Source organism: Boleophthalmus pectinirostris, unplaced genomic scaffold (genome assembly GCF_026225935.1).
Source record: "Boleophthalmus pectinirostris isolate CB_2022bp ecotype Guang Dong unplaced genomic scaffold, ASM2622593v1 HiC_scaffold_9, whole genome shotgun sequence".
Lineage (NCBI taxonomy): Eukaryota > Metazoa > Chordata > Actinopteri > Gobiiformes > Gobiidae > Boleophthalmus > Boleophthalmus pectinirostris.
This window is the reverse complement of record NW_026571541.1, coordinates 20,855,475-20,878,808: the sequence shown is the minus strand read 5'-3', so window position 1 is coordinate 20,878,808 and position 23,334 is coordinate 20,855,475. Positions and strand designations below refer to the sequence as shown.

Here is a 23,334-nt window from a genome sequence, read left to right as displayed (position 1 = left end):
TATTATTCTGTGGCTGTCAATCTCTCCACTGATCAGTCAATATTCATCGTGGCTCCCCCATCCATCCGTCCTTCGCTGCACTCTCCCATCTCAGGATGTGTCAATCCCAAAGACAGCCAGGCGTTTGGCGCTCCAGCGGAGGTAGTCTGTCACGCAAACAGGTACACGTACACATCTTACATTTTACATCTATGACTGTTAAATGACTTCAAACTTTAGGTGTCACTCAGTGGTGCCCTATAGGATACAGGTGACATTGCCGCACATAGCAGATCACAACACTGATAGACAATTAAAATTAAAATAAGCAAGCATTTATTACAAACTTGTGCATAGATTTTCAGGAGAATTTCAAACAAGGTCTAAATTAAGGGAGGTCATTCTGTCAATCAAAGATGGGAAAACAGCACTGTATGAAAGTTATTTAATTATTTTCTACTTAAATAGCACCAGGGGTAATTTGCAGGTAAACTGGTCAAGTAATAATTCAACATGTACATTTGTTTGAAGGAAGCTAGATACACTGTTGAACTGACTAGCTGTTTTCCTCAAATGTATTGATAAATGTTACACAATTTAAATGTCCAAAAACAAATACACACATTGTATAATTATGCAACATAATCTAATACATTTACAGAATGCAGAAACGTGCTTGAGCTGTGCAATTAAAAGTCAATATATAATTCATATCACAAATTCAAAATCAAAATGACCTTTATCCATTCCCAAGGGTTTCTTTTTGTTACCGATATGTAGCAAATGAGGAGCAGTTTCTTTCCCACTTTGTTGTTCTTTGAGGGTAACTGCTATACAAAACCTGTTACTCACTGTATCCTATTAAGCATCACAATTATTAGGCCCATGTCCGTTTTGCTGTGTTCGGCCAGAATCCATTAAGACCTCAGACTTTTTGACAAACACATTACTGGTAGATAAAATGACTCCCATATGCTGTTTGTCAGATGTCAGCGGGAAAAGATATGCATTTCATGAGAAAAATCAAAAATAATGGACTTTGAGAGCGGACTTGGCGAGCTCAGAGACAGGAGAAAATCAATACTCCAGCCGGGGTAAGCGCACTTCTCGGCTTATAGAGGTCAAAGTTGATATTTAATATTGACACATAATCCGGCAAATTAATTTAACAGGGTGATTAGATTGTCACTGTATCAGGAATCCTTCATGGTCAGTGATGAAATGGAGGGCTAAGTGGCAGCTGAGAGATTGTGCGCTGACAAAAAGAATAAACTGTAAATTTAACACTTAAAATTATGAGGTTTGGATTGTGACAGATACTAACTAAACAATCAATATAAGACAAATAAAGCTTGTATCTTCTTAGATCTGAATGGTTATGTGTTTATTTGTATAGAGTGGCAGCCAGAAAAGCCACTTGCCATCTGATTACTGAAATTAGTTGAACAGACAGTGGCGCTGACGAGCCGCTTTCAGTCAATAGGCTTTTGTTCTCTCTTAATAGCTGTTTGTCCAGTCCATTGATTAAGACCAGAAGATGGGCAGGGAAAATCAAACAAGCCAATAGAAACTGATTTCAGCTCATCTCCTTTAGCCCTGTGAAAGATGTGAGCAACCTAGAGGCGTAGTGTTAATCCACCAGGAGAGGGCGCTGTTCAATAACACATGGTGGAGGTTGTGAGCGCTGAGTTTAGCCTTACAAACTTGACTTTGTTCTACAGTTTGTCAATCAAGTGCAGCCGGCCTGAATATACTGCTGCTGATTAATTCCTGTAATTGAGTGCATGAGCGAACCAACTAAATTACCATAGATCGTGCTGTGAAGGGGGAAATAAAGAGAAAAATTACTCCTTTTTTACTCTCAAATTGCAACCGAGTTTTCTGAAAGATGTAACTTCAGGAAATTGTGTTTAGTGACTCTATACATTTTCTCAATTTTAAAAAGTCTCACTGAATTAGAATGTTGAAATTTTAATGACCTCAATAGGCTAATCGAGATAAAAAATGTGTAAAATTTTTTGTATTATTTTATGTACATTTAATGCATATACAACTGGACCATACAATTTGAACTTGCGTATGTAAAATTTCATGACTACTGAAAATTATAATAAAGTATCACCTGTACACTATAATTTGACTTTTAATGTGCAATATTTTTTTTTTATTATGCTATTGCAAAAACAGATCCCTTCAAGCCCACAACTTCCCTTGTCTTCCCTGGTTTCAATAACGCGCCTGTTTCCATGCTGCTGTGCTGCTGCCTCTCCTCGTACTACGTTAAAGATGTGTAATTCAATGCTCAATTTAGGCCCGTCTCAGTGGAGATTTTTTTCCTGCTAATTGATAGAAATTAAGCCATTAATCAAGCCACGAGCCATCATTCAAGCTGGGGAAGATGAATACAAACTTTCATAATAACCACCTTCCCCATTTTAGCCCTCATTAGCATTAATTTTTAATGTAATTATGCTATTCTTTTACGCTGAGCTCATAAATTACTGCTCTTTTGTTGCAGGATGGCCTTGTAAAATCCACAGTAATGCTTTGTAGCCTGATCTTTAAGGCAATTACTGGCTTCTTCACTCTTTTATTCCCCTGCATTTCCAATAACCTGCTCTCTAATGATTTATCTTTGTTGTACCCCACCCTCCGACACCAAGCCCTGCCTTTAGGTTCTTTTTCTGGACTTTGGGCCAAATGAATACTTCTCTGTCCAGCCTGGATGTTCTTTTTATATTCAAGTAAAATAATCTTTGCTATTTGTCTAATTATACTTAATGTTTCAGCACAATGTTATCAATTGTGTGTGTCAAGTTAAAAACAAAAAAAGTATGTGTGATTAGAAAAAAAAAAAAAACATTAGTGAAGTAATACCCAGTAAACTAAGCAAGAAGCAAGAAGTGAAAGTATTGTTAATATAAATTATTTGCTGAATAGGAAAAAAAAAATATTATAGAATCAACTATATATATTTTTTTTCCAGGTGCTCTGATTTGCCCAACTAAATTTTCCAGAGGCTCAATACTGCTAAAGCACTTTACACTGACCATATTTACAGCTGAAAACCTATTACCCACTACCCGTGCAACTACGCCAAGTATTAAAAGTATTACGCCAGCTACTGCAAGACATATTCGTACTTCAAAGTGTACATAAAAAAAGGAAAACCACAGTATTACAATTTCGAACAAAGTGAAAAACGATGATGTTGCAATAAGAATTTGTGAGCCTAGAAAAACGCTTAAAATAAGATACAATATTCTGTAAACCTGAGCCGTTTCTGTTCACTACTTTTCTGTGTAGTGGAATTTCAGCAGTCCTGCCGAGTATACATGACGCCAGACGGCAAACTTGGGTTATTAAAAGGAGTCGGGTGTAAGTCTTAGTTAGGTAATACTTTTAGACCGTATTGATCCTGGGGGGGAGCAAGGAGGGGGCTGACAGGCTCCGATGTTAGCCCTGGAAATGCATCAAGTGGCTAATGAGCAGCTATTAGGCCTATCGATTTGCTGATTTCAATTGATAGCTAGCAGGCCAAAGCAGCACGTCAATATTTGCATAACTAATACCCTGCAGCTTACAGCATTGAAAAATTAGACCGCTATGTGGACGAGGAAAGGAAAAATGGTAAACAGTAAATAAAACACAATGAGTAATAGTGATGAATTACTGACTAAAAAGCTGAGATATATGGAAGTGAGGGCTATGGATAAAAAAGTATAAAAAATATAAATATAAAAAGACAAAATATAATTTCACATAAACATCTTGTAATTAAGGGGTTAAGTCTTTCTATGTTCAACTTTAAGAAATGAAGTTAGTATCCATCTCTACTATGATATACCTAGAATTGAGTCTTCCATCTGTTTTTTGCCTCTCACAGTGGTAACAGTAAAAATGTAAGAAAGATGATAAAAGATTTTTAAAAGCCCAATATATAAAATGATATTCCAGAAGTACAAAAAGCCAAAATATAGCATCAACAGCCTTAAAATGTGATGCTTCTGCACTAGGGTCAACAGGTTGTGTAAAAAGGGGGAAATTGTGATGGGCTGAGCCAGATGTCCCAAGTGCGTCCCAAAGGAGCGTGTGTGCTTGTATAGAGGTTAGTCCTGGAGCTAGAGACGACCAATGGCAGAGCAGGTGGCTAAGCTAGACTAAAGTGTGTTCCCAAGAGACCACACGCAATATATAAACAGCACTCATTACTAAGCCCCCTCCCAATTCAAAGAGCCATGTGTCCATGAAGCAATGTCCAATAGTAGAATGCGTACACAAAACATGTCCTCACCATGTCAGTTGTCATTATATATCACGCTGACCCAAAGTGTTTCATTAAATGTATAGCTATATTGACTTATAGCACTGAGAATAATTTGAACTGGGATATCTATTTGGTATGAGGAAATGAAGAGCAGGTGGTGAGTGAGTGTCACACATGCATACGCTGCTCTTGTGATAGAGATCTCCCCACTCTCCAGTCAATAAAGGTCTGAATGATAAATTAAAGACCCAAACAACCTGCTAATGACAGGATGACATGGCAGCCACGCGCCATGTCCTGCTATCTCACCTCCAAATCTCCAATTAGGCCCCCCGCTCAGCACCCTTCTGCTTGGTTGATCAAATTGGTTGTAATATGGCAGCACATTTTTATAATGAAAATAATGTTGACCAAGTTTGTTCATTTTGTAATTCATGTTCACAATCAAATGAGTAGTTTATCATTTAATTTACCAATAAGCCACATTGCAGCACACTAACTAGAACATTACTGCAGTGTTATTACCAGTATTTAAACTTTCTAAATAAACATTTTAGAACCACATAAAGACCAAGTAAAGCAAGTAGTATAGCAGACAAAAGTTGCTGTCATGTGTTCCTGTTAATTATTAAAGGTACCCTATGTCAGACATGTGTTGACTAGACCACTTTCTGGCAGCAATAACACTACATACAATGTCAAATACAAGGCTGAAGGCTGTAATATGACATGGACTCAGAGTTTGAGATTTACCATTCATCAGACCTGACATGTTTATTGTTGCCTTGTTGACATTGTACCAATCAGTATCCAGTGTATAAAAGCAGTCATTTCCAACGCCAAGAGTCTACCTCATATAAAAACATTAAAATGCATCTACTGTATATTTACTGGATACACTGAAGGTCAGCCATTCATCTGAAATCCAAGCTAAGACTTCTGGTCCTGCTGACCTGAAGGCATGGGGCTAAGTGCAAACATGGAGAATAACTGGAACCAGGTGGGGGTCTCTCACTGTGAGTGCTGTGAGTGTGAGCCGATGTCTAGAGCCTGCGCAGCATCACAGAATCTCATTAAAGGCTAAAGCTTCCACAGACCTGTAATATCACAGCACTTTCTCCATACACAGGCGAAAATAAGAGTTTGTAATAAATTGTTCCATTTATATTGTTTTATTGTGTTAGTAAAAATGTCATTGGTCGTAAATATCATATGAATCTACATCATTAAGCACGCTGTACTGCTCAGTGTAAGTTAGAATAATATGCGCTATGCAATGTAATAACCTGTAAGAATATATAATGTGCTTGGCAACACTATCCAATACTGCTACAACAACAATGCTATGTACAAATGTGTGCAAAAATACTGAAATACTGATATATTGTGATACTTTGATGGCCGATAGAGTATTAGTATTGTAAGCTGTTCTATCACTATGATAGTTTTTTGGTACATTTCACTAATTTAAGTTATGGCAGCACTACATTTATTTTTATTTATTTAGAGAACGTAAATATATGCATTTATTGTATTATTATTTAATTAAATACATTTTATAAATGTAATGAGCATGTAGTTGTCAAGTTTAGATGATGTTAAACATCTAGCCCAAGATGCTATTACAGGTTGTAATGAGTGTGATACATTGCATTTAATGAGAAACATACAGGATATCAGACTCTTTTGAAACCACAAATCAGATATGCAAAATGTTCATGCAGATGTCATAAAAATAAAAACGTGTAAGGATAAAAAGTCCATTTGTTTTAATGTCCAAGGCTGTGGCCACAACTCTGTCTAATGTATCCCTTTATAAGCACACTGCTGTTTTAGTGAGATTAGAATATGGAGTCCTGCCCTGCCCTTTACCAGAAATAACAGGCATCTGACTGCACTCACTTGATGTTAAACCTGCCCGTGAATGTGTGTGTGTGATGTGTGTGTGTGTGTGTGTGTGTGTGTGTGTGTGTGTGTGTGTGTGTATGTGTATGTGTATGTGTGTGTGTATGTGTGTGTGTGTGTGTGTGTGTGTGTGTGTGTGTGTGTGTGTGTGTGTGTGTGTGTGTGTGTGTGTGTGTGTGTGTGTGTGTGTGTGTGTGTGTGTGTGTGTGTGTGTGTGTGTGTAGATGTGTGTGCACGCTGGAAAAGTGCAATGCTCTCTGTTTTTTTTCATTCGCCGGCCGGTCAGCAGCTCTTTTATGAACAACTCCATAATTAGACAAACACCAAGCAACTAATTACTTAATTGGAGCAAGGTCTTTAAAATAAAAATGATGTCACCAGAATCCAGGAAAGAGACTGGACGTTCCTGTACAGTAATATATAGACACCTCGTGACCCACAGTCAACTTGACATGAAGCCATCAAGCAAGCAGCTCTCTGCCCTTAGTTGAGCTGTAATTGATTCTCCCTTTCACTCAGCCAGCCCCTGTATATGTGTGTCTGTGTGTGTGTGTGTGTGTGTGTGTGTGTGCGCGTGCATGTGCAGCAGAGGCAGACAGACCAGGAGTGCTGCAGTTTGTGTGGTCTGCTACAAACTATATTAGTAAAGGTCATGGCCATGAGAGTATGTGAGGGAGAACATCATTAATTAGGCCACTGCACTACACTTCCTCTGATGTCAAAAGTACACTGATAAACCTGAATACTCAGCAGAATACACTATTTGTTTTGTAATTTTTATATTTTAAAAAACATATAAATAAAATATTATATAATCTTGTATTTTGTATTTATAGAAACTGCTACGAATGCAACTGCAAAATAAACATAAATGAATGATAAAATGGCAGAATAAATATTTTCTTCCTCCAATATTAAAACCTATAACAGAACACAACATCAAATTACAAAAGAGCACTACAACAAAATATTTGTATCAACTGTAATCTTGCCACAAATTTCAGTCTCATGTGTACCAGGCATGGGACCAGACAGATAGACAAGTTGCCGCACTGGTACCAGATGATCTGTCGTGCAAACTCGGAATGTGAGAAGCAATTTTTATACAATGTTGTCTTTATGTCTGTTAATTATTGTGTGATACAATTCTACTCTTTAGATCTATGCTCAAATATCTTGGGTGGAAAAATCTTGAGGAATATCAAAAACATCAGTGACTTGTCCTGATGTATAAAATGACCAATGATCAACTGTGTCACACAACAGACACTCCAAAATATATTTTTTTTAGCTTTCTGCCACATTACAACATTGTTCTCTCATCAAAAATGTGCCTGAAGAGGTTTTTAGATAACCCATGTATGTTTGAGTATTTTAACGCTCTCTCCCGGGCACTATTCAGACCTTATGTTATTAGGCTCTTTTTTCAGACCAAGAGTTTGTTTTTATACCTGACAGTTTCGACTGCTCACTAGCGGTATGAAAACAAACTCTTGGTCTGAAAAAAGGACCTAATAACATAAATTATCGGAAGACCAAATGAACCTCATTGGACTATTATTTAAACCTTCCTTATGGTTAGGTGTAAGATTCGGCAATGCTCAGCCCACAAGCCTCTGTCATCCATGCTACCATATGACAATTATCCATAAATATACAAAAACATGACACAAAACTGTTCGCAGGACCTTGACTTATGTTATCATATGTCATGTGCAGAAGTTTGATTGGCATGCTGACTGTAACGTAGAAGAAGAGGGGAGCAAAGGGAGAGGAGACTCAGAGAGTCAAAAACGAAGCTTATTAGTGCATTGTTTACAGCAAATAGAGCAAAACAAAACAATAAAAGGTAACATGGTGATTTAAATATGTAATGTGTTAGTAGTTAATATCCCATAGAAGTAAAATACCGCATCTTTAAAACCCAATACAACCCAGTATAAAAACTTTTTCTATGCACCATCCTACAATGGAATGAACTGTCAACTCACGTAGCTTTAAATCTGACTTTGGATGGTTTGCAAATCCTTAACATCATGCACTCTCTTTCACTACATCAGCGTGATATCTATTTGGAGTTTGCTGATTAATCAGCCAAAACCAGAACCAGAATTCATGCAGTAGCTCTTGTACTTAATTTTGACTAGCTGAACATTTACAAACATGTTTCTTGTGTGTACAGATCCAAACCACATATTAAACTGCTTTTATGGCCATACTTTGCACAAATAGCTTCATATGGACCACAGTGTGAGTTGTTAATCACACCATTAACACCAATAATGTTGAATGACTAACTTCTCAAGACTCACCACTTGGTTTAAGCCACCCAGGACGCGAGCACTCTGACCTGTAGCAGTTTGCGGTGTTTTCTCGAGCCCCTGCCTGACCACCCTGTGCGAGCGGCCCATAGAGCACTATTGCTGAGACTGATGGAGTCCAGACCTGCACATGTGTGTCTGATGGAGTGTGGCAGTCGCCGTGACAACCAGGTTCTTTTGGAGTCTGGAGGTGAGAAGTGGACCAAGCACTGCTCACTTATTGGGGAACACTTTTTGGGGAACACTTTTCGGATAGGCCCCGGGACGAGTCACCGAAAGGGAGGACAAAAATGCATTAGTTGTGACCCAGTAGTAGCATCAAGTAGAAACTTTCAGGTAGAAACTTTCTGAATTCATGAGGATTTGCTTTGACTGCTTTGAACAAAATGAAACAGCTGTGGTTTATACATATTAGGAATTTTATAAAACTTTTGAGAAATGTTGTTCTTAAAGCTTCGATGTTTTGTTCAAGAATACATTATGAAAAAAAATTACATGTTGGTAAATATTCTACACCAAATGTTTTGTCCCAAGATTTTGAATCAAACAACACAGTAGAAAACAGGATAGAGAACAGAAAGACAAGACTGAATCTTACAAAGGTGCAGATGAGTTGCAGCACTTCAAAACATTTGCCAATTAAAATGGTTAATTTAATGTTAATCTAGTTTAAAGATGTCATGATGCAAAATGTTTTAACAACAAAGCAAACAAAATGTGCCCATATATATATATATATATATATATATATATATATATATATATATATATATATATATATATATATATATATATATATATATATATATATATAGCACTGAAATAAAAATGAGAAGTCCAAAAGAAAACATACTGTTGCATAGTGTACCAAACAATCCCATCCATAATCTCAAATGAATTGGCAATGCTGAATCTATACGGCCCAGTGACTTCAGGTTGTAGAACATAAAGGCCCACAAGCAGCGGGTTAATTGATAAGGGTGACCTAAGCAACGATTACCAATCACTGGGGTAAAAGGCTGCTGTCAATCATGTGTCCACTTGACTGACCTGACTATGCTCAGGACGGAGGCAAGCTCCTGGTCAATACCTATGAAATCTAGCTTGTGGCGGAGACAGCTAGGCTGCTAAAGATTCAGCAATAGCATCTATAGAAATGATTAAGCTCTAGGCCCCATATAGCGAGGGATGTGACAATCCATTATCCTTGATACATTGGGACACGGGAGTTAGTAGGATTCAGCAAGGGACAGGAGGTCGCCTAATCACCTTGTGGGTCCATCTCTGGATAAGGAAAGATGTGGAGACAGGGCAGGGGAGAAGATCAACTTTAAATTTGCTGTGATGAAAAATCAATAAAAGGCGTAATTGCAAACGCTTATCACTGTGGTAATGTAACAAATTGGTAGAAAGAGGAAGGCATGAGGAGAGCTTGGCGTCCATGCTGTGACTGTTTTGGCTGGAGCTGATCAGGACAGGGGAGGGGAGGGGAGAAGGGAGAGAAAGAGGGGAAGCACAGAGAGAGAGGGAGAGGGAGAGAGAGAGAGAGAGAGAGAGAGAGAGGGAGAGGGAGAGGGAGAGAGGAGAGAGAGAGAGAAAGAGAGAGAGAGAGAGTGCGGAGTTCGGGCTTCAGTGGGCCAAAGCAAAGAAAAAAAGGTCTCCTCGTGATAATTAAATCTTCTCACACTGATTTTCTGCCAAATTTATTTCCCTGGGGACCATAACTCTGATTCAGTGCTTACAAGCCACGCATAACTAATCATTTCAACATGAAGGGAACCACCAACCTGAATGAGGAGGGAAGAGAAGAGGGAGGTAATGGTAGAAACAGTGACATAAATTTTATCAAAACAAATGTACATGACTGAAAGTATGTCTGGTTTACAAGTAAGGCTATAAAAAAGAAAATACTAGCATTGGCTTTGATATCTGCCAGTACTGTTAAACTCAAATTCAAACTTTATTTTCTAGTTTAGGAGTAAATGTCCTGTTCTTTTAGCCCTTCAAATCATAAAAAAGTGAAATTATTACGCAATCATTAAACAGTCTGAACAAATCCCAAAATCTATAATTCATGTATTTATTAAAGCACGACTCACATTCACTAAACCTTTGCACTATATTGATTTGAAATAGAAGTAATTTCCTGTAAGAATGTTTTATGGTTTAAACCCTGTCAATATGTTCTTTTTTAGCTCTTCTTCAGGGCACAGTTCCTTAAATTCCTGGAACCAAAATGGTAGCCGCAGATGAAGCCAATGAAGTGTCAGTTCAATATTCCTCTGACTGTTCCTGGCATGATTGTGTTGAACATAATAACACAACAAATAAGGCCATTTATCTGAAATAACGACAGGAGATGAGTGCGACTCCGCTAATCAATACCTGATCAATGCTAAGCGGATTTTCTTACATCAAAATCACTGAGACAGATCTTTCTTCAGCGTGGAGTGCACAGGACCAATACAGCAGCCTCCCCCGGGCTCCAGTGTAGATCACATAGCCAGTGGAGAGACAGATTTAAAAAAAAACATAATGGTGTATGGGAGAGGATGCTGGGAACGATAATTATAGCATGGTATAATTCAGACACTCTCCTTATTGAAAGCTCATGTTTTAGCTAATACAATCAGATGGCGAACGCAGATCACACGTGTTTACTATCAGTTGAATTTCACCGCTTGTCCTTCAAGTGGTGTTGCCGTGTGAGCGAGCCAGTGCCGTGGCCTTGGTAATTAAAACATTTAAAGCAGGTCCAGCCCCCCGTGCGCCCCCCGCTGGTGTGATGTGGGGGTCACGCGCCTGTAGATTCTAATTTGCGCGCCATTTGTATTCATGACAAGCACGTGCTAAATATTTAACAGCGGCCCCGGCAGGAGTTTTTGTATTGTTAGGCTTTCCAGGTCAAATAATTTGATTTCCAGGCAGATTACATTAAGCGTCAATGTCCAAGCCACCACTCTTCACTTGCCTCTCATTTCCTGTCCTTTTATTACAACCCAAATAGGCTTCTGAAAACTGAAAAGGGATAAGGCTTTGGATTACACAAGAGCTTGTTATGCACAGATTAGTTATTATTTTCAATTAGAAACTAGATCACATCGTTTATTATGAACGCACACACCCACAATGGTACACTTGTGCGCAGAGCGGAAATTTTAGCTGACTGACAAATCTTTGAGAAGAGCTTTAATCACACCTAACTGGAGAAATATGACTTCACAGCACATACACAGTAGCATTTTGCTTTTATTGATCGACCTTGACTGAGGCTGTTTAGGTGTATTTCGAACAAGTACATGCAGAAACTAAATCCAGACATTTTTCTTGCCCCCGTTTGAGCCAAGGCCATTTGGTGATTGACAACATGAGCTAGTTATACGGTGATGAGGCGTTAATGGATGCTAGGTCGAGGAAGTGAAAGGGGGTGGGCTGGTGGAGGTGGGTGCTCAGGGCTGAATATTTAATGGTCATATAATTCCCGAAAACAGACACACACGCATAGGTAACACACACCTGCCCCATGACCTGTCCTACACACTGCGTAATTAGGGAAACAGTCCTTTCGTTTAAGTGCCCAAAGAGCAAACGGTAGGTATATATTCCCCCCTAATGATATGGGTTAAGGAACTATTATACGTCTCATTAAAATATATGATCTCCCAATCTGCTGCTGGTTTGAGGTAATGAGGATAGAGTGGCATAAGGGCTAAAATACCAACTGGAGGCTATAGGCTGGTGTCCAAGCTCATAGGCAACATTACAGTGTCAGCGAATGGATGGGGAAATTAAGAGGTTTAAAAAGGGTTATACTGCTGGATGTAATTTCAAGTGTTGGTGATTTCATTTTTTTTTTGTGTTAGCAATGATGTCAAATGTATTGATTGTCAAGCTGTCAAAAGAATACTATTTCTATATCAACACAGCATTTTTCATAAGAAATTATTGTGTTTTTTTTAAAGTGTTTGTACAAGTCCCATGACTTTAGAAATGTCAGGTCATCTGGTTTAAAGCAAATCATTGCTAATGTAGCAGTTCATATAGGTCACAGAGTCAGAGCTTGATTTGTGGTGACACCTGCAGGAATAAACTAAACAAACACTGAAACAGAATCTGAAATATAGTATATCTGAGTTTGGTAAAAAGATGATTGTATAAAATAATTGTTGATTGCCAATACTGATTAATTATCACAAGAACGGTTTATTTCTTAATAGCCTTTGTACTTTGTATAACAACTAAAAAACAGAACTGAATGTGAGATGAATGTGTGTAATAGAACACCACATTGATGCAGCCCACTTTAACTGTCTACAGTTGAAACAAACACATTGACTTTATCCTCCTCACTGATAGAGTCCATCTTATTATAGCTGGACTCACTGTGTTAGCTAAAAGCCTCCTGGGCAAACAAACAACATCTCTGCGCTTTAATAGCCTAAACAAGGCATACAACTAACAAAGACTTCATCCTCCCCTCTCATTCTCTAAGCCTTTTATATCACGCTTCCTTTTTTCAACCACTAGCATCATCTGGCTGCCCTTAACCGGAGAGGCAAACTCGGCTTTTAAGTGAAGACTACTTTGTTAACTGATGACCACAGGGCCAGTTATTGATCCTATTCTTTCTCTCTCTCACTAAGCCCTGTTCATAAACCCCCTCTCCTCCGTACTGTACAGTTTTCTGCAATAACAGCTTGCATATCACAGCGCGCACATGAATCAGACGGCCGTGGTTGGGTTTCGATTAGGGCTAAACTAACTCAAATACATTGGCAAATTCCAGGATGTGGATCTATTTATGAACGGCGAGTGTAGGAGGTAGTGTTGTTCACTTCTCCCCTCTCCGTTGCCTTTAAAGGTTTTCTCATTTCGGTTGACTTGGCGGTTCAAGTGTAAACTTTCTAGTCGTGTTGACCTCTACCAGGCCCTGCAGGGAATAATGAGACCCCTGATGATCCACTGTTAAGCTGCTGCAGTGGCTTAGCGCCGCACTTTCACTTGGAGCTGTGAAAGAAGGCCAAGAGAGAATGGAGCTGGCTGACTCTGCCTGTAGTGTGCATGTGCGTGCATCTATTTGGCCTGGCAACTCTACGGGATCTCTTACTAAATCGAAAGGGTCAGACATTTTGATCCATCTACATGTGTCCCAGTTTGCTGTAAGAATAAAATGATTGTCCCTCTTCTCAAAGGAGGTGACAACTCAGCATGCAGTTTAATGGCACAACCTGGCACAGAATCTTACTCCACACAGTTGGATGAGAACAAGTTGGAAGCGGAAAAAAGGGCAGAAAAAGTCAAGTGTTTCCAAAAAAGTCAACGTCGGTGCAGAGCGAGTTTTTTTTTCAAGAAGCTTTGACTGGAGGCCCCGCTATGCCGCCCCGAGCGTGGTACTTAGTCACCAATTTGGCATCGCCTGCACACGAAGCAAGGTGATATGGGAGGATTGGAAAACGTAAAAAAGGAAACTAGAGAGGGCAGGAAAGAAGTGTACAAGGACAGGAGGTGATGAAACAAGAGTGAGACATAAAGGATGAGGAGATTGTGAAAGTGGAAGGGTTAAACATGGACACTGCAACAAATTATTGAGGTGTTTATAACAAATATAAATCAAAATGGCTAGTATACAGCTGAAACCACAGACCAAGATATTGGATTTGTTCTTGGTATCAATGCAACAAAGATGAATATTAATAATAAAATGGTATAAAGCCTGAAAACTAAAGCACAGTAGTGAATAGGAGAGAAAAAAAAATCTTCTACCAAGGCAAGAGGCTAATTGAGTTTAGGATGGTAGGATTTTCTATTTGGCTGAAAGGTCAGTGGACATTAAAGGTTGTAACACAGTGCCTAAAAAACTCCAAATGAGAAGTTAAAGTCTACCAATAACAGAAGAACAGCACAAATGATGTTAGGAGATGTCACACAACGATAATTTGATTTTCTCATTAATATCATGCTCTGGTCAGGACAGGGCCCAGGGTCATTACTCTTTCTAAGGATTTTTATTACTGCTAGCACAGCGGCAGCAAATTACACTTGACTTTTTATGAAGCTGTATTAAGAACATTTATGTGGGCCTGTGTACAGTACGTATAGTGTATAGTGTCATGTGTGTGCCCATACTAAGGAGAGTAACTTGTATACAAAAATGTATGCTTATGCCATAAAGTAGTCTTAATCTTTTAAATTAATGTTTTGTGTGCAAAGAACATAAAAAAGCAGTTTGATTCCAACATGTTCCATCTAATTCACAAACAACAAATGAAACAAACAGAACATGTTGCAACACCTGTCTTACAATGCAGACGTCAGAGATGTGGTGTTGTTTCTCAAAAGTAATAACAGTGTATACATGAAACAAGTGAGAAACAGATGTAACACAAAAGTTGGGACATTTTGTAAAATTCTATTTTAAAAAATGAGTAAGTTTCATCCACATTTTATTCACAATTTTCCAGTGCATACCCAGTCTACCTTTCAGAAATAGTTTTGAAAATGCAAGTATTTTTAATTAAACATGGGATTAAAGTGTTTATGTAGCCTTATGTTTATGTAGCCTAATGTGGTCCTTAATTGTGTTTTTGTATTGTGCACTTCTAACTACCTTCCAGCAGTTTCTTGCGGGCATCTTCTTCTCTTTTTGCCACTTTAGCCTTTAGCGCCTCGTCTGTCTTGGCTGAAACACAAAGCAAAATCAAATTAAATAACACAAAGGTAAATGCATATTTGCTTTACTTACTTTGGTCCTAATACACATTATAAATCTTGTGAAGATTCTAACACAGCGGGAATTAAAAGTCTATTCCATGGGGGGATATTATGGAGATAGTGATTATAAACTGAACAAATGTGAACCGTGAATCTTCCATTTTGAACTTTTCCCATAGCGCCGCCGTATAGTCACAAGACAGCTCTCCTTAGAGGTGTTTATTGTTTGGGTATAATGAAAAGCTTAAGAGAAAGTGAGGCAGGGGGCGTAAACAGTAGTCAGAGCATTTCAAGCATCTCTCATCACCACTCGCGTCTCGGCTGCCTTATTCCTCCGCCTATCCCCCCCGAATAATCAAGATGTTAAGCCGCATTAAAAAATATAATGCCGTGTATGGCAGGACTATCAATACTGCCTCTAAATTAATTACATTTCCGTTGCAGCGCATCATTTATTTTGCAGCGTTAGGGGCCTCTGTGGAGCCATTCGCCTTTATTGCTATCTTACTGGTTGATGAGTGAGCTATGTAAAATTGAGTCTCCAATATCATTACACTTAATGAGTTTAAACTTTGAGAAAAAAGGACGGGGAGAGATGGGAAACAGAAGACGAGAAAAAGGGAGAGGGGGAGGAAGAGAATGGGAGTGTTGTTTTGTTTTGGGGAAAGTTAATACAATATACAAGAGTGGGTGTAAGTGTTCGCGTGCATGTGCAAGTATGTTTGTTGGGGCAGGAATGTGGGTGTCAGGATTTGGTTTGCAGAGTTGCTAGTGATGTATGCACCAGTCTGCACTGTACAAAGAATACAGTATGTGGTATGTTACTTCAAACAAGAGCACTATAATATTTCACTATTTCACAAGGTTCAAAAATGTTGCTAATATTGAGCAATGGGTTTATTCATTTGACAAAAATATATATTTTTTTAACAAATTTATACTGGAATATTGAATAAAAAATACACTGTACAAGCCAAACAGGGCAATTTTATAATAAAGTAAACTGCAATTTAGCTGTAATCGCACTGCAAGTAATGTGCAAATGTGAATCTAAAATAATAATACAATTTTAAACTTGTTTTCTTTCACAACAAAAATTTCCAAAACATTGCTCATCTTATTAATAAAAATGTAATATGAAATATTAGAACATGATTGACATTTTCTGACCTTGTACTTATAACATACATGGTGTGTTTGCATGCGGAAGGCCACAGGTTGCGCTCATCTCCCTATGACGGTGCGGCCATTATTGTTCTGGTAATTGGCGTAGACAAAGCAGCCGTCACACTGCTGTTCCGCCTGGTTAAGTCTGGAGGTTCCGCATCTTTACCAACAATGACTTCACATGGATGAGTGCACCCTGGTCTACCTCCTTCTGTTCAGCTCAAGTGTGTTTGGGAATCGTCAAACCTACACTATAAAAATACACACTGGACCAGTCTGAAGATAAAGCACTTACCTTTTTACATAGCACTATTTTCCCTGCATTTATGTGTTTTTGAGCGTGTGCATAAAATCAGTGTCTCAGTCTTTGCTTGGGGCGGCTCACGGGATGGTAGGAGAGGAGCTGTGTTTGTGCTCTTGATGGAGGCAAAGACGAGTGAAGAATAGTTAGGGGCTATACAGTCAAACAAAAACAGGCAAGCCAAAATAAAGACTAAAGAAGAAAAGTGTGTAGCTGTGATATGTCGCCATTTTTGTTTGCATGTTTATATTCTACCTCAATCTCTCCATCCCTCCCCCACCTGCTCCTCTTGTCTTTTCCTCTGTTTTGCCCTCTTCCTGATCTGATACGTTACCTCTTCCTCCTCTAGTGCGTCTCTCCTCTACACAGTGCCTGGGGGCGATAGCAGCAAATCAAACTGTTTATCCATCTCTCATCAACACTGCCTCACAGCGCTCCGGCTGCCCCCTCACAACAATGAAAGGAAAGGCCTTGGCACTGAGCAGGGGATACACTTTAATTACATCAATTAGAAAAAATGCATAACAAAGTAAGAGTAAGGTAACAAAGTATTACCATGGAGCTGAGACAGACTTTGAAGGAATGCAAATGTATATTATGCACAATGTCTATCACTATGTAAAGCCAAGAATAAATGTTTTTGCACTTCCATATTTTTTTTCCTGTAGTCAAATGTGGGTAAAACGATAATATGTTTAAATTCTACACATAAAAAGGACATTGTCACACAAAACAACTCTTGACTTGCAATATACTTAAGGCGTGTTGAAAATCTGCAGTTTTGTATCCTATCTACAGCCAAGGGCAAAAAAGCGTACTAAAAGTATATTGTGAGGCAACATCAGTTCAGTTCATTGTAGGATAATTTTGTGATGGACTTTTATTAAAGCAGTAATAAAGGTCTGGATACTGGTGAGAAAGGCCTTTCACTTCATTTAGGTTGGGCTGACTCTTGGCTGCGGGGTGGAGGCAGAGCGTGCGGATGGCAGTGCAGAGGGGCGGGGAGTGTCAGCCAAATGGCATTGTGATTAGGAGCGTAATTGCAGCTCAGGGGCCCTGGGGCCACGCAGCGCTGGGGCCACTAGATAGAAGATGTTTAATACTGAGCTACTGAAAGAGGAGAAGTTACAGAGACTGGAGAAACCCATAGTGGGATGTCACTCACTGTCCTATTCTTCACCATGGATCACTCTTCTCCAGCCTCTCTTTGGTACTCTTGTCTCCTGTCCTCCTCCCTTGGCAGGATTAGCTGGGTCTCGTTAGAGGGGAAATGTAATAATGCTCCCACCAGGTGGAATCGGGCCCGCTCCATTATCAGTCGGGAGATGGATGGGCTGTGTAGGGCCGGCGGGGGCCAGGCGCGCACGCAATTTAGATTCAATAAACTGGCAAAGCAAGACCCCCAATCTGATTTATCTCTTACACGCTGCCAATGCTTGCTGCTACGATGCTGATTCCCTATTACCGCTCAGAGAAGGACTATTCATTGGATGTAAGGCACGGCAGTCGGAGAGGCTTGTCGGGCCCCCGGGACGGCAGAAAAACAGATACAGCACAGGGTTAATACGTTTACACACAGATAAGCAATTAAATCTAAGGCTGAGGTGAGTTATAGAGTTATTAAGGAGGGATCCGAGGGAGGTGGGAAGGACAGAGGGTGTGAAGAAGACACAGAGGTGTTATTCAACTGAAGAAAACCTTAGCTGGAGCCTAAGGCCGCGTACAGTTAGAAGGGCTATTATATTATAGAGATCATGAAGTAGGAGAACAACATAAGAGAAGCACTCTGCCCACGTCGCTCAGGAAATTCTGCACAAGACTCCCAAAGAATCATGCCAGGGCCAGAGGTCAACAGATCCTTAACTACTTAAGATGGTTGGCTTTTTTGCTTTTGAAGAAATATAATGGTTTGGATATGCAAGCGCAAGTCAGCAAGTCAAACACAAGTGCTTATGAGTTGGCGTAATAGGCACACACTTTTGAGTCTATACCTGCTTGAGCAGAAGACTGAGCTTCACTGTGGTGGTTTAGTTTGTGCGTGAAAAGTGTCAGTGCTGCTGGTGGTGGGTGTCATTCCTGCCATGCCAATCAAAGTGAATCTGGATGTCAGCAGGAGAAGAGGCGTGATAAATCAGCCTCACACCCGACGACAAACAGAATATTAGAGGCAGCACAGCGCCATTGGAAAAACGTCCCTTCTAATCTACGCAACACTTTACAGTGAGCCTTGCCAGCAAGAATACCAGAGGGACTAAGAAGACAATAAACACAAAGAAGAGAGAGGCTGACTGACCGATGGACAAACATGTAAAAAGGATGCAAAGAGGAAGTAAGAGCAGTAACACAAAGGTCGAAGGTTAGAGGTCAGGCCTTATGCAAGATAGACTGATGCATTAACTATTAACACTGAAGCATGAATCGTTATGTGACTAGAATATATGACATTTTATTACAAAACACATATATACAGTAAATTACATAAAGCAATGAAGTACTCCAAATATTAATGACAACTGCAGACCAAACAGACATGGGACCGTCAGTGTTTTTTTTTTTTTTTTCTCCCTCTCTCTCTTTGCGCTTAATTTTTCTTATCTTATGTCAAGAGTCTTTACATGTTCAAAAACTGCATCACAATGGGGGATATAGTGAAGCAGCAAACCATCATGAGAACACATTAGGATTGTTTAAATTAGTTGAATCCAACATAATATATGCCTATTTAATTATATTGCTGTATTGAAAGTGTATTTAATATTATTTTAGCTGCAAAAAGTAAAAAAGATGCTGTCTTTTAGTGTACAGCAGTTGCCCATACTAGTCCTACCTGATGCTGTCACTAGATGGCACACTACACAGAAATTCTAAGTATTGACTCCTGCTGTGTGCATTTATATTAGTGAGTCAGGTGGCAGAGTTTATTTCACACAGGATATCTCATAATATCAGAGTATTAAGGATATTTTGGAAGCAGAAAGTGGAACACACAGTTTAACTTAAGCTTGTGATGAGACTGAAGCCAGTGCTACGTAAATAAAAAGGGTGAATTTAGATAAATTAAGTTAAGGGCATTCATGTATAAGACGATTAAAGAGATCACTCTCAAATTCAAGTTCCCTCAGGCTCAACTTAAGGGAGCTGGATCACATATGGTGCATCATCATACATCAGATTCAAGTTACATTGTTTACTAATGCAATGTTCACTAAGTGACTAGTTAGAGAAATACTACCATGTCAATAATTTATTCAATAACAAGAACTTTTTTCTGTCTTAAAATATTTAGTATTTAGTATTGATGTAGCAGTAGGAAAAAGCCCACCGCAGTTGCATGCAAACAATGAGGGGTCTCAAATGAGCCTGAGAATGCGTCACACACACTGGGTTCTACTTGGGTTGGTCTAACACAAGCCAGGTCCATCTCCACTGGTCTTATTTTTGCCTAATTTCAGCTCTGTGCCAGTGCTGGACAATAACTGGGTGAGGCCATTATTATTCCTAAATAGGACACTGCCCAGTTGGGACACTCAGTGGATTTTGCAAATTAGTCTCAGAGAGAAACTTGCACATCGACACATGGGGGGTAGTTGGACATTATAACTGCCCAGGGAAAGTTCAGAAAGTTTAGTGTGGTTCATTTTGACAAAACTTGTTTGTAATAAATATTTTCTTTCATAATATCTCATTGCCAGGGTCAATGCTACGACTTTAAGTCCTTACAAAACATTCCAACCTCAAATTAAGATAAATTAATATGGTTACATCAGGGGAGCTGATTAAATCACCTGTGGTTTGTGTAAAATCAACATATCAACACACACACAGACTAACACACGCACACAGACGCACACACATGCGCACACACACACACATTCACACTCATTCTCACTCTTACACACACACTCACCCACATTGGGCGAGGTGATTTGATGATGCCACTACAATAGAAAGAAGACTAAACTCTAAGCATTAAGAAAGTGTAGTCATCTCTACAATTCTGTAGACAGGGCAGCAATTCAAGCATAGCTCCAAGAGTAGTGAAGGGACCAACAGAAGGTTGGTAAATAAAAATAAAATTTGTCCATAAAAATCTTTTTCATAGAAAGAAATGTACGGTTTATCAATGTTACTAGTGTGGTCTTGACTGTAACTATACAATTTGCGTGTGGTTTAGCTCAACACCTAAAGATGCCCCCAAAACCCAAGTGCAGCCCAGAAGTCCCCTAGTGCTTTATGGTCATCCATGGGTCCTGGGTCAGTAAAGGGGAGGGGCAGAGGCCTCCAGCGGGCAAGCCCTTCACAGAGTGAGATTACCCGGAGGAGTGCGCTGTGCCATGGGGCTGGAGCAGAACATGTGAACACAGCACACCTGAGGTCAGACACACGGCTAAGGGAATCTGCCCAAAGCCTCTCACTTTAGCCACTGGGTCATACAGAGTTCAACCTGCAAACGAGCCTCATCAAATACTTTACCATAGTCTATACACCCTTAGACAATTTTAAAGCCATATGTGGAGTACAAAAGTTAAGTTGATGGAGATATCAATCAACAAATAATAATTGGTTGAGAAGAAAAAGCTATTCTGGTGTTGAAATTACAGTTTAGACTGAAGAGGGTTTATAGTTTTCTATTCAATTTTAACATTCAGTCTCACATTGGAAAAAATGGTTACGCTCTTACCTCACAGGAAGAAGGCCGTGATTATTTCTAAACATGTTCAAAGGAAAGAGTTTGGTGCTTTAGTAAAAAGTACAGTACATGTCACATATTTGACTGGACTGACTGTGATAAAGACATTCAGAGGAAGTTAAGAGATGAAAACTTAAGATAAGTCTGCATGTAGCAGAGGTCTAGCAAGGGCAATCAGAGCCAATCCATAATGCAAGGATCACATGGTAAAATATTAAGCATCCTGGGGCCCCTGAATGACATCTCACCCTTACTCTCAACCCTGTCATGTCTCCACGTGCCGGTATCTCTTCAAATCTTTTTCTCTAATGTCCTGATAGACACGTCAGGCAAACACTTAAGCAAATTCAGTAGACGGAAAGCAGTAAATAAGTAAAGCAAGCAATAATAAAACAACATCAACAACAACAACAGCCACCCTATAATGACTATGTTTAACACTTGGGATGGTGTTACTGGAGAGGAAGTCCCCTCCCCTCCAACACACCAATGGCAGATTTTTGTGTCCACATGATGGCATTCATTTGATTCATTCCAATCTGAAAATTTGTTCTTCAGTATTTTGAGTGCCTGTAACCAAGAAAATGGTTATAGAGTTATATTACCTATACTTACACAGTCTCAAAAATGCTACTATATATGGGTTTCAGAATGAGAATCTAGGACCACTGTCATAGTGATAAATTTACCACAAAATATATATTTTTTGAATGGGAAAAAGTCCTCAAAACGTTGCATGCAAATATTGCATAAAGCTGAAACTCCCGAATAGGCCATTATTCATTCTTTCTATGCACTGGTGACGGTAGGTTAATTGACCACAGTTGCCCTACTGCCTCTCCAGCATTTGTACATAGCAATGTGTTTTGCCCAAAGACACAACAACAGTATGCATTAGTTAGAGTTGGAATCAAACTGCCAATATTCTGAGCGTTCCAGATGTAACCTGTTGATGTTTGAGATGTTTGAGATGTTTGGAGAACTTCACAAACTAAGACTATCTACACTCAACAAGTGCAATGTGATCCAAGAATATGGATTATTTGACATTTCAAAATATGCCAATCACAATAAATATTGTTTTGTTGTCTTTAGCTTCATTGTGGGCTCCTTATTATGAAAAAGAATATAATTCAAAAATGTTTTTTGGGTATGAATAATTACGGGTCGGTTGTATGCCCTCACGTCTTGCCTCATGAATGCATTGAGTGCAGATGAATGGTGGCAGAATAGGTAGTGGTTCCCCTGCTGTAGGCCATTGTTGAGGCTCAGCACTGTTTCATGTGTGATGGTGGTGACTGGTGGTGCTGTGAGGGGGACTAAGTCTATCAGGACCCCCACACATGAAAGGTAAACTGGGGCCGCTAATCGCAGAGCTGACACAAGGAGGGTTCAGGAGGGCGGCCACTCAAAGAAGCTAGAAGAGCAGAATCTATAGAGACCAACACAACAGACTACATTACAGAACTAACACGCATTGCGGAAAGAAAGAGTTGGTGGTCCAAAGAACTCAAAGTTTATGATTTTCACTCTTGTTCATCAGGCCACACAGTACATTTAAATTTTTGAATGTCCATTTTAATTAAGATAATTAAGATTTTTTTTTTTTTAAACATTGAAATGTTCTTGATACACTATCCAACATCTTTGTGATTATTAGAAGTTTCACTTTTTTTTTTTTTTTTTTGTGGAAGATAAACAGGGGATTCGTAACTCATTTACTATGAAGGACAAGGTTGATTCCAATAGAACAGGCAGAAACATAAGATAAAAACACTGAAATAAATAAGGTATACTGATACAAAATTAATAATCAAGTTCAGGGACATATTTGGCAATTAGAGCCAAAATTTCTATACACGAGAAATGATCTAGAAATGAAAGCAGACAGAGAGGCTCAACATGGCAGAGGGCAGGCTGTGAATGGCACCCGTGTGGCAGGGGAGGACTGCGCCGAGAGGGGAGAGAACCAGGAAGATTGAACAAATGAGAG

The 23,334-nt window shown here is 39.3% G+C and overlaps 1 protein-coding gene across 1 annotated transcript in view; it reads right to left on the bottom strand.

Moving 5' to 3' along the window:
• Positions 1-23,334, bottom strand: part of rsrc1 (arginine/serine-rich coiled-coil 1) — an 81,426-nt gene that overhangs the window by 2,933 nt on the left and 55,159 nt on the right. The window contains exon 7 of the mRNA XM_055166688.1: positions 15,080-15,151. Coding sequence (XP_055022663.1) covers positions 15,080-15,151 — 72 coding nt within the window. The remainder of the gene's footprint in view (positions 1-15,079; positions 15,152-23,334) is intronic.